The following is a 12549-nucleotide window of genomic DNA, read 5'->3' as shown; positions in this document are numbered from 1 at the left end:
AGCTTTGGCTGTTCAGGGGGCAACAATACGCAGGGATGAGGTAACCGGGGCAGTGGTGGTTGCCAGGATTATGAGGGGTGGTGCTGCCGACCGCAGTGGTGAGTAAATATCTTCTACACCTCAATACATTACTATCTCTTCATTTTTGTAAACATCATTTAGCACCACCCCATCCTAAAATATAAAGACCAGGGCCCATAATCATAGCCAATCAGAGTATTGCTCTTATTAAAAACTGCACCTTGTGTAATTTTAAAGATTCAAGATTCAAAGAGTTTATTGTAATGTGCACAGTAAGAAACAAATTTCCTCGTACAAGGAAATTCTTTCTTTGCTCCTTGCCAAGTATGCAGCATGAAGATAAAAGTAGAAAATATACAATAAAGCAAGAAATAAACAAATTAAATATAAACGGAAAAGGTGCAAAAATTCAGTAGTGCAATTATCTGCAGTCCATGTAAAATGAAACTGACTGAATATCTTTAAAACTATGAAGCTAGAATTTGCCCTCAAGGATTCTGTTGAGTATTCCAGAGCGTGAGGCACGATTTCTCATTATTTGGGTAAACAGTATTCACATGTTCAGCATACTTATTAGGTAAGCAGAAAATGGTTCAAATTTAAATAAAATAATATTTTATTACTTTTATTTTTAAATTTCAGTCAATCTGACCCTTTGCATAACAGAAGGATTAATATTTAATATTGTTGTCTTATTAAAACTTTGTGCCTCTTGTTTTAAAATGTCTAATAAAGACTATAAACAAGAAAAAAAGAGACGGATATATAGTAACATTATTAACTGGTCAAAATAATGACTAAATAATACAAACTAGAAAAATGAACATTTCTACATTCTCACTGTACCGACCACAGGCAATCAAAACAGGACCTGAATAAAATGAACATGCTAAAGCAGAGCACAACTTTCCCAGTGACAGATGGAGCACATAGTGGCCACAAGCCAAATATTGACCACAATCCTCCAGATTATGCCCCAGCCCTGCCCTTTCAGATTACATTAACAGTACAGTGTACAGTATATGGAAGTAAGTCGGCAGCGTCATCATGTGATCATTATGAAATAACATAGTCTTGCAGTTCTTGTTCTTGTTCATGTAGTTCATGAGTTTGAGTGCAGCTCAAGCTTAATAAGAAATCCCTCATTCATATTGCAGCCGGCGTTCTTTCCACCAGATGGCTGATTGCTCTTTGAATGTTAAATGTCGAGTCCAGTCTGGACTTTGTTGTGTGTGTGTGTGTAGTGAGTGTGTATTGCAGTGGTTATGTCAGACTAAATGTGCCCGCAGGTCTGGTGCACGTGGGGGACGAGCTCAGGGAAGTCAACGGAAATCTCATCATTCACAAGCGACCCGATGAGATCAGCCAGATTTTGGTGTGTATTATTTGCTCTTGGCTGCTTAATAACTGCATTACGTACATTGACTGAATCACATGATGTATTTTAGAGCATTACAGTATTATGTACGAAATGGATGGCATTGCATAGTCTATCAAATGGATAAACAACTATTTATTTGTATTATTTATAGTGCTAAATATTAAATTTTTAATGGAACCCTTTCAGACCTTGCATCCATTACAATGGACATCATGTATTTTCTTTATTTTTAAATGGTTTGTTGCACATAACACTATTTGAAAGCTGTTTATAAACCAATGAAACAGTAGCTTGGCCCCGCCCACTGCATTGAAAAAAAAAACAGTAGTACAAGAGCAACTGAGGCAAAGTAACAGCTATTGTTTATTCATTAAATGTGATTTAGAACAATTTTAATCATGTTTTACTGTTTAGGGATAGTTTATGAAATAAAAAGGTCAATATGAAATATTTTTTCTATTACTGGAGATAATTCAGGTCTGAAAGGGTTAAAAAACATTTATTAAATACTATTATCTGTTTATTCATGATTATTCATATTTTTAACTGTTACAAAGATTTGTGATGATTGAATACTAAGTATCTTGTTATCAGCCTGCAGTAATTCATTGAATTCTGCTATAAAAAATAAAGAGTAACACATCAGGGGTGGTTTTAAATGGATACAGCAGGGTAATATTTAGATTTTGACTGCAGTCCTATTAAAACTATGTGGTTTGTGCTTGTACACATTTAATTGAATATTATAAACCAGAAATGTGGGACATTTAACAAAATACTACTTTGTCAACTTTATTGTTCAAGTTTGCTTTTTAGTAGTAGTCCAAGTATCTACAATCAAAATATTGTACATGCTTGAAATGCCAACAGTTTTTTTGCTGTGCAGCATATTTTTGTTAAATTTTACAGATTACTGTATGCCATACAATGTTAGAAACTATATAAGCAAGAGTGCTTGACACATGAAAGTAAGATAAGTTCAAAAAGCTATTTAGGCTACTTGGCCTGTAATCTGAAAGTTAAAAGAAAACAGTCTAAATTATTCAAGCAATTGCTTTAACATAAAGAGGGGCGTCTGTTTTTATCTTTGGCTGCAGTCTCAGTCTCAGGGCTCCATCACTCTGAAGATAATCCCCGCCATTAAGGAGGAGGACAAGCTCAAGGAGAATACGGTGAATGACATGTTTACACTCTGCAACCAATTCCACTAGTTCCACAAGGTCAACAAACATGGAGTTTAATTAAAATTCTTCCTCAAAGAGTCTTCTTTTGCCCTCAGTTTTTACTTTCCCTGTTTTGATGAAAAATTCTGCTTAAGACTTTTGAGACTGATATCATATCTGATTCATTCACAAGGTCTATTTAAGGGCTCTATTTGACTACACCCCTTTTGAGGACAAGGCCACACCCTGTCAGGAGGCAGGACTTCCCTTCCAGAAAGGTGACATCCTGCAGGTAGTCAGTCAGGATGACGCCACATGGTGGCAGGCTAAACGCGTGGGGGACAGTAACCTGAGGGCCGGACTTATACCCTCCAGACATTTCCAGGAGAGGTAAGAGATGACTACTATGCAGGCTTTGTTTTTGGACTTTCCAAATGTAGCCTGTTGTTTAAAGCTGATGTCTGTAAGTTTTGGGATAGAGGGCCCTCTCTGGTGAGAATGGGTAATTAAATTGAGCATGCGGAAGAATGGTTTTAAACTGGGCGGGTGTAATGCGGTCTCCTTGCAGAGCGAATAAATCCGATTCCAGGTTATGTTCAGTCAGAGAGAGAGAGAGAGAGAGCGCGCTCAGTCAGAAATTTCACTCCTTCGTTTCTTTGGCTTTACTATGGGTGAATGAGCTACTGAGGTCTGAATTTCCCCTTCTGAAGTCTTCATTGCTCCACCAGCCGCTCACGTTCAGTAAAACTGAGCCAGATCCTCTTTTAGAGGCAAAAAGCGACTCGACACCCCAGTTTTTAGGATGAATATATTAGGCTTAGCAGGGATGGTCGTTCCAGCACACTGGCACCATTAAACACAATATTTTATCCCTTCTCCACTCAGAAATGCTTCTGGTTTCAGTTTAGAAACAAAATAATATGAACAGGCATTTTAAAGGGAACGTTAAAGTACATTTTACACAAGTATGCTGCTGCTGTCCAAAAAACATTATAACATAGCCACCCAGATCTTCCATAGTGCTTCTAAGAACATATTCTATATAATTTGTAGCACAAAATTGTAAAGCAAGGTGGAGGAAGCACCATGGACTTGGACTGTTTCTCTTCCACTGGACCTGGGCACTGTACTATGACTGAGACAACAGTAACAAGAAAGGAGTATCAAAACATCTAGAACCTCAAGTGCAAATGACCTAAAGATGATTGTGTATCCTAGGCATCTCACAAGGTTTGATAGATGTTTGAAGAGAGTAATGGTACAAACTTTTTTTTTTTCAATACTGTGCAGTTCTTATTTGAAGCTACAGGTAATTAAAGCTAATTGCTGCTTAAGGGGAATCGGCAAGTCGTTATTAAATGTAAAAGTTTACTTATTCAGTGTACTTAATTACACTTATTCAGTGTACTTAATTACACTTATTCAGTGTACTTAATGAAATATATGAACAGTATCTCTTTTTTGTGGGTTATTAGTTTTAGTTTTAGTTTGTCTAAAATTGATGTAAATACCACAGTACATATTATTAGCAATTAAAACAGTGATCCAGGTATAATAAATGTTTAACACTGGATGAAATAAACTGAATGAGGGTAACGTTGTAAGAATTAGACCTTTGCAGTACTATTGTGTTAATTCAAAAATAACACCAAGCAATCAAATAAAAAACACTTTAACTGTTTAATAATGTCAAGAAAACAATTAACTGTTTAACTAAAGAATTCAACACTGAAAGACAGTGAAACAGTAAAACTCAAAAGACCAATTTTACAATTGACCTATTGTTTTCCCCCAATCTCTTTGTGCAGGCGGCTGGCACACAGGATGAAAATGGGCACCTATCAGAGTCCTAAATCTCCAAGATCACCACCCTGTAAGTCATCTACCTCCCACTAAACAGAAATAAATGACTGACAACTTCACTGCCATAAAATGTTATCTGTCCATTCATGAGCTTTTAGTCTCAACAGCGGCGGCGACAGTTTTGTGTAAATCTTTTCCACTTCCTCTAATCTGACAGCAGCATGCTCAGTCCGGTCCAGAGTGCAGACAGGGCTTTAGGAATATGGCAGATTTCCTGCTGCTGCCAAATGAGAAGGAAGCCAAACAGTCTCAGATTAATCCCCGTCTGTCCATCCTCTGACCACTTTCACCCCTCCTTTTTCAAGCATCTGTTATCCGGCCCAGACTAAGCGTGCCATTTTTCTCATGTGCTTTTTGTTTCATTTAAAATATGGACGCAGGAATACAAACACAACAAACGCATATGTACAGAATGTATGCATCAGCTAATCTGATTACGACCACATTCATTTTGCACACAATAAATATAATGCTTTCAGTCTTGTGCAGTAAAAAAAAATCTTCAGTTGTGCTGTTTGTTTTCCCATTCTGCCACACTGCCACAGATGATCAAGCCTGTGATAAAGGTACGTGATATGAAAAAAAAAAAAAAACAATAGAAGGGGTGAGATTTACAGATACAGTATACTGGTATACTAATTTACACTAAAAATCTTGCTGTTTAAGTCTTTCTTTAGGTTTAAAAATGGAAATGGAAATAAATGGAAATATCTCAAACCTTGGGAAACCGACTGTGTATCTATTACTCAAGAAACTGCTTGTTTCTAAAATACACTGTTTGTGGAGACCATGATACATTTTTCCAGTTGCTTTTCAGTGAAGTTATAAAGATGGTGGAAAAGAATAACATAAAAACAAATCAAGATTTTTACATACTTGTTAAAGAAAACATTTTAAGAAATTAGATTAGAAAATATCCAAATATCATGAAACCTATTAATTAAGCAAAAATATGAAAAGATTTATATAAAACTTATGATTTATGTAAATATTGTTATTTATATAAAGATTTATATAAAAATGGTGAGTTTTTTTTTTACCAAATTGAAAACCCCTGGAATATAATCAAGAGGAAGATGGATGATCACAAGCCATCAAACCAAGCTGAACTGCTTAAATTTTTGCTGCAGTAGTGGCATAAAGTTATCCAAAAGCAGTGTGTAAGACTGCTGGAGGAAAGCATGCCAAGATGCTTGAAAACTGTGATTAAAAACCAGGGTTATTCTACCAAATATTGATATCTGAACTCTTAAAACTTTAAGTATATGAACTTGTTTTCTTCACATCATTTAAGGTCTAAGAGATCTGCATCATTTTGTTATTTCTCATTTTCTGCAAATAAATGCTCTAAATTACAATATTTCAGAGTTATACATACATATGCCACATTTAAATGTTATTCTTGTAAGGAACATTTGCATACAAATATTTGCCTATTATCCTTAAATAGGTTAGCCATTTCCATTCACAATAGTTCCCAAAACAGGATGGGCCTTTAAATACTGATTTTGGTAAATACACCAAAAATTAAAAAAACATAATGGGTAAAAATTCCTTTTTTAAAGCTAGCTTTCTCCAGATGTTTGACTGGCAGGCCGTGTGTCTGAAAATTAATGTTTGCTGCTCCTGCCGTCTCTGAGCCGAGACTCTCCCATCCCACAGCGTGACCCTAAAACAGCCATGAAATTGCTTATTTTCCTTTGTACACATTCTCCTCGCCTCCTCACTGACCCTCCCTCTTTTATTCCTCTTCCTCTCCTCCTCCTTTTCCTGCAGAGGACTGTGACTGTGAGGGCAGTGGCAGTGGACAGCATGTAGGTGAGGCAAAGCACCTCAACACACACACACACACGCGTGCTGGATGTGGCTTTGGCAATTAGTGAAGCTTTGTGGTGTGATAGTGAAGCAATACTAATATATTTTATATTCATTTTATTCACACAGTTGCCACTGCTTCACATGCAGGGTGGTAACATGTTTTTTTAGTCAGTCAGCAGATACGAGAAAGACTGACTAAATACCCTAATTGAGCTCCTCCAATAAACAACCGTATATCAAGCATTTATCTGTTTATATTTAAAATCTAAAATGTTCTTTATCTAGATTTCTATTTCTTTATGCATGAAGGCACTTATTATAATAATAATATAATAATGAAAATAACAAATTTCTCTCAGTAGGTAAAAATGGTTGATATGTGGTTATACATTAAAAGAGCTCAATTAATCCTCCTAGTATTTTCAACTGAATCCCTATCTGTCATATCTGTACTATACGGTAGTTTGCAACAATTATGCCAAAACACCCCCCTTTCAAAAATACTTTTCATTTAAGAAGTATTAAACATACAGTATATATAATTTCACATCCTTAAAACATTCTAATACACAATTAAATAATAAATAATTTAAATAGTAAATAATTTGTGACAAGCAAATATAATGGCACATTATATTAAATGTTTTTTTCGGAATTTAGAAATATTTATTAAATCCATTTAAAAATGTATAAAAACGGTATAATTGTTTTTTAATTTTTGTAATATTCAAATACATTTATGAAAGAAGATATGAACCATCAAGATATATATTTAATTAATTAATGAGACTTGTAATATGAATATAGCTTAAAGACTTTAACAAATAAAGGACTAATTTAATACTGATTATAAAAATAACAATTAATCTATCATTAGTATATGAATATTTAACTGAAGGATTCAACACAGACTATAGACACATAATGGATCCCATATATATATATATATATATATATATATATATATATATATATATATATATATATACATTACATATGTCACAAAAATATATATATATATATATATATATATATATATTAGTCTGGAGTTTGTAAACTTGTGCAATAATTGTATTAATTTCTAATTTCATCATTACATTTCTTAATATGTTGGATTACTAGTGTCTTGCTTAACTTTAAATTAAATAAATGAATACACTGATTATGTGTCACTATGCGCAGGACTTTTCTATGGTATTTAATCTATTGCTAAAGACTTGGCAGATAGGAAATAAGTAGGAAAACTCTGCAGTATTTTTGAGAAAATACACGTTTGGTGTGTGAATAAGGTGAATGCTTTTTGTACTTAGAGGCCTAATTGCCATATGCCTCTTTGCACACTGGTCCACACTGCAGCACATGCTTCCAGCCTGGCCTGTAGAACCTGCAGATCCTGCGCACCGTGCCACTGTGTGACTGTGGACGCCTCGCTGTTTGGCTTTTGGTGTTCAGTGTTAGTGTTCAGAGTGTGCTGAGGAAGCCTTGTGTCCGGGTTCTGCTGCGCTTTGTGTTTTAGAGAGCTTGCTGCTTTAGTTAGGAGAAGCTTGGCTTTCTGAGTGATATGGCTGCTGCTAGCTTATGACGCTGGTCCTAAATGACACCCTGCTGGATGTGTGATGGTCTAACACTAGTTGTAGTTTCTCCAAAGTGTAAGGCGGTGGTGCCCTCCTGTGGCCAGGCCTTTTCCTGGGAATTCTATTCAGGTACCACTCCCCATTTCTTCATGTGTGGAAGACTGAGTGGTGTTTCTGATGTCTGGACAGCTTTGTTTTTTAGTAAATAATTTTTTTGAAGCCAGCAAGAGTGTGATACTTGTGTGAAGAGTAGAGGTCATATAGAGTAGTGCTACTTCCTCATTTAACTGTGTTGGGTTTCCCAAAATCCTCATAGTACAAAGATAATTAGACTTATTGACCAACAATCTTATTTAAACCCACATATGATGTTGTCACAAAGATTCAGAGATTCACCAATGTTTTCTTATGTGTCACTTGTTTACAAGCTCAAAAAGGTTGTGAATCTGTGTAAAATGAAAATAAATAAAACAAAACACAGAATGCAGTGATTAGCAAAAGTCATAGACCCATATTTTATTCACATTAGCACACATAATGCTTTACTTTGCAACTGTCATATTCCCAAAGTCTTAGGATTTCTTTTATATCCAGACTCCTTTCTGTCTAAATGCAGTAAGGACCTGAGGGCCCAAAGATCACCAGCATCCTACAGTATATTGACAAACAGCCTTGTCCCTTGTATACAGGGATATTTTTTACAGATTGGTGAACCTCTGCTGAACTTTGCTTCTGAGAGACTCTGCCTCTCAAAAATGCCCTTTTTCATACTCAGTAAATATAACTTACTTGCAGCCTGCTTTACTTTTCCAGCCTTTTAATGTCCTGTCTTTGAGATGCATTGCTGTCATCAAGTTCTAAATTTTGCATTAAATGGTAAAATATCTTACTTTTAAAATCTAATATGTGTTCTATGTTATATTATGAGTAAAATTGGGTATATAGGTATATATGAGAATATGAGAGTTGCAAAGTATAGCATTCTTCAGTTTAAAAACACATCATGTATCTTACAGTGATACTTTTATGTTAATATTTTCCTCAAAAGCAAATTATAAATAAATAAATAATAAATCTTAAGAAGATATTGGTGAATGAGGTCCTGTACATTAACTGTGATGTTTTTGAGAAACTGGGCCCAGATGTTCACATTCCTCTGATTCCTAAACTTCACATTTGATCTTGTTTCCCTTATATTCTGTGACTCCCTTGTAAGTGTCTTTAGTTTTGCCAAACAGTCCAAATTAAGAGCCTTCACCACAGTTTCTCAAAATGAATTTCAGCTGGTCTCAGGAGGAGTTTTCGGATGAGCCGTAAAGACAGGCAGAGCTCACCTGGAGAGTCTCGCTCTGCAGAGCACGGAGAACCTGAGTTTCTCACCTACAAGGAGGTGACACGCTATCAGCAGAAACCTTCAGAGAAACCCAGACTGGTGGTGCTAATCGGTGAGAATGAAGACAGATGGCCTTAATCTTATTCTGTGTCAGTACTGTATATAAATATTAATAGTGTGAAGTATTTTTAATAACAGAATGTGATGAAGTGATGTTACTATGGTAGTGTTTATTATCAGCTTGTTATTATGTAATGACCTGGTATTTTATTTTGGAGCTGCCATAGGAGAAGCCCCTTTTGTGCCACTTAAAATATATATTTAGTCTAACATCCATCAACACAAAACTCAAACGTTATTACACTCAAACATAAGATTATAAACATACATGCATTTTGTATTATTGTTTATTATTATTATATAACTTATTTGAATTATTATATATAAAAAAATAACTATTTCTCTGAGGTCAAAAGAGTACTGTACATATCTCTTCCTATTTAGCCTTTCACTTTTTCACATTTATACCAAAATATATATGTGAAATTAATCTGCCTGCAACTATTTTATTTTTTTTTTTGGTGCAGGACTGGTAGTTGTACCCCCATCATGCTCAAGATTTAAGTATACTGTAGTGAAATGCTGACACATTTTATGTATATATTTTTCCATAACTAAATACTTCAATTTAATTAAATGAGTACAGTCTATCTCTGTTTGGAAGCCCCAGCAAGTACCTAAAACTGAGTTTTACAGAATGAGCACCTAGAATCACTTGATATAGAATGAAATTGAGTTGTTTTGCTGTTTTTTGTCCCCTCAGGGTCTCTGGGGGCTCGGATCAATGAACTGAAGCAAAAGGTGATTGCAGAAAGTCCTCATCGCTATGGAGTAGCTGTTCCACGTGAGTCTACATTTACTGCACATGTACTGATCAGAGAGCGATTCTCCATTCAGCAGCGGAGCAGAGGTTTATCCTCATTGCTATAATTCATGAACTTATCAGGAATGTCTTTCATGTGGAGTGCAGTGTTAAGACGTAAAGCCCATGTGTGAAGTCTCTTTGAGGCTCACTGTGAAAATACATTCTGACAGACACCACCCGGCCCAGGAAGAGCCATGAAAAAGAGGGAGTGGAATATCATTTCATCTCCAAGCAAGCGTTCGAAGCAGACATTCAGAGCAACAAGTAGGTTCTCCTGAGGAACTTATGAGACTTTTTTTAAGATTTCTTCCATCTTTGGTCCGTTAACGTGAAAACCCAGTAGAACACAATGAATGATGGGAGTAAATACAGTAAAAAAGTACAGAGACTGATTTATCATGTTTAGAATTTAACACAGATTACATCTGCCGGCTGTTTCAGGTTCATTGAGTATGGGGAATATAAAGAGAACCAGTATGGGACCAGTCTGGAGTCTATTCGGAGTGTATTAAGCAGAAACAAAATGTGTCTGGTAGATGTACAGCCTGAGGTGAGAATTTATTACTTGAAAGAACAACAAGCAGTTTGAATTCCTCCTAAAGCATTAGGCTTCATATTTCAAACAAACCTTTAACACGTTTGGAGACTTTTCATTTCCCTTTTTTACAATATTGGAGTAAATGTTATTTAAATCCAATGGTGGTGGCAAGATCCATGTTAAAGAATAATTCAACCAAAATTTTCTCAATTTTTATTTTAATTTTTTTTAATTATTTATTTTGAGAGACGATCAAATATCCACATATACCCATGTTCTGGGTCAATTTTGTCTTTTAGTAATTTTTTTCTTACATTTATAAAACAAACAAACAAGTACGATGAAAAACAAATGAGCAATTTAAGAAATAATCTAGAGGGGGAAAGCACATAGATATATAAACAAACAATACTTACCTGTTTGGTATTTCCATGTGTGTTACATTAGTAACACATTTTTACAGACTTGAATACCAATGTATTGATTTGTAAAATAAGTGAGAAAGATTTTTTTTCCACACTATATATTTCATTCATTTGATCTATACAGCTATCTAGTAAGGGAGGCTTGGGAGCACACCAGCACTTCGTTATATTTTTTTAACAGATCTCAAAACATATATTTACCCAAACAAATATTTATCAGGCTCTTTCTACTTCCAATTTCCCAAATCAACAAAAGTATTTATGGGCAGAATATTTCCATCAATGCATTAAAAAACTCCAACCAAAAACTAAAAAATATACATTTTAACCCCTGTTTAACACTCAGTGTTTATTAAGGGTCTAGAGGTTCATTTATATTTTAGATTTAAATAAAGAGTTTATTTTAGATTTAAAATTTAAACCCCCGCTCATGCAGCTTTGCCATCAAGCTGCCGGTGCTTAGAGGGAGCAAAATTGGCTCTGCTCCCTCTGGGGTGGGTAGATGGCGCTCTCTCCCCATCACACTTAAGGTGGCGCTGGGCGGCACGAGGCGTCTGTGAGTGGATGAATCGGAACCTGGCCGCTGTGCTTTCCTCCGAGCGCGCTAGCTGCTCAGGCAATGGTTCATCCGCAGCAGCTCGAAAAAAGGGGTGATTGACTTCACACGTGTCGGAGGAGGCGTGTGCTCGTCCGCATCCTCCAAGGGTCACAGGCGTCACCGGTGAAGGGGTGGGACAATTGGATATCCAAATTGGGAGGAAATGGGGAAAAATCAGAAAAAAAAATATTGAAAAAAAAAAGGTTTAAAATTTAGAGTGTCTTGGTGTGAAATACTCCATTCTAAAGAACTGAGTAATGTGTAATCAGAATTGTCCACAGTGATAGAACCTTGAATAGAAAAGGTTGTATTTTGAATGTATTGAGTTTTGTGTGTGTGTGTGTGTGCGCGTGTGCGCGTGTGTGTTTTGCGTCTGTGTGTGCTCATTATACCACAGTAAATATTTTATCACAATATTCTTATCCTATTTCCTTCATCAGGCTCTGAAGGTCTTGCGTACAGCAGAGTTTAAGCCGTATGTTATATTTGTTAAGCCGTATTTGCCTGAGGGTCGCCGGCATCGCAGCAGGGCTGCATCGCCAGAAGGAGGTGATAATGGCCATTTAACGGTAAGAGCATATTCATATTACATACACAGAAATTGTTTGGAACTGACAACAGACAGCTGTGCACATTTTAATACTATGTCATTTAGAATAACATATTATTCAGAGACTTTGGCTTTGTGCCATTTAACTCTAATTTATTGTCATTTAATATCATTTAGGCTATTATATGCTAGTGTTTTTTTAGACTATAGATTTCTCTCCTGAAAACTGTTTATTTGGGTGAGTAAAGCGCTTATTTACAGTAAGCTTAGAATTCTAGTATTTTTAACTGCACGGTTAGCAGCAGCGCTAGCCGCGGTTCACAGTAGTTCTAGCCGTGCTTAGTAGCGCTACACTGAGGA

The 12549-nt window shown here is 35.8% G+C and overlaps 1 protein-coding gene across 3 annotated transcripts in view; it reads left to right on the top strand.

Annotated features, from left to right (window-relative positions):
* The window catches only part of mpp3b (MAGUK p55 scaffold protein 3b), a 30323-nt gene that overhangs the window by 14792 nt on the left and 2982 nt on the right, over positions 1-12549 (top strand). Inside the window, exons 7-19 of one of the 3 annotated variants that reach the window (XM_022668847.2) lie at positions 17-98; positions 1311-1396; positions 2500-2574; positions 2759-2955; positions 4374-4438; positions 4974-4994; positions 6205-6246; positions 7884-7949; positions 9104-9265; positions 9977-10057; positions 10249-10342; positions 10520-10628; positions 12080-12208. In XM_022668847.2, the coding sequence (XP_022524568.1) occupies positions 17-98; positions 1311-1396; positions 2500-2574; positions 2759-2955; positions 4374-4438; positions 4974-4994; positions 6205-6246; positions 7884-7949; positions 9104-9265; positions 9977-10057; positions 10249-10342; positions 10520-10628; positions 12080-12208 (1209 nt within the window). The remainder of the gene's footprint in view (positions 1-16; positions 99-1310; positions 1397-2499; positions 2575-2758; positions 2956-4373; positions 4439-4973; positions 4995-6204; positions 6247-7883; positions 7950-9103; positions 9266-9976; positions 10058-10248; positions 10343-10519; positions 10629-12079; positions 12209-12549) is intronic. The other 2 variants (XM_022668848.2, XM_022668849.2) reach the window with 2 other exon arrangements.

This window comes from Astyanax mexicanus, chromosome 15, assembly GCF_023375975.1.
Source record: "Astyanax mexicanus isolate ESR-SI-001 chromosome 15, AstMex3_surface, whole genome shotgun sequence".
Taxonomy (NCBI): Eukaryota; Metazoa; Chordata; class Actinopteri; order Characiformes; family Acestrorhamphidae; genus Astyanax; species Astyanax mexicanus.
This window is presented reverse-complemented; position numbering and strand designations above follow the sequence as displayed.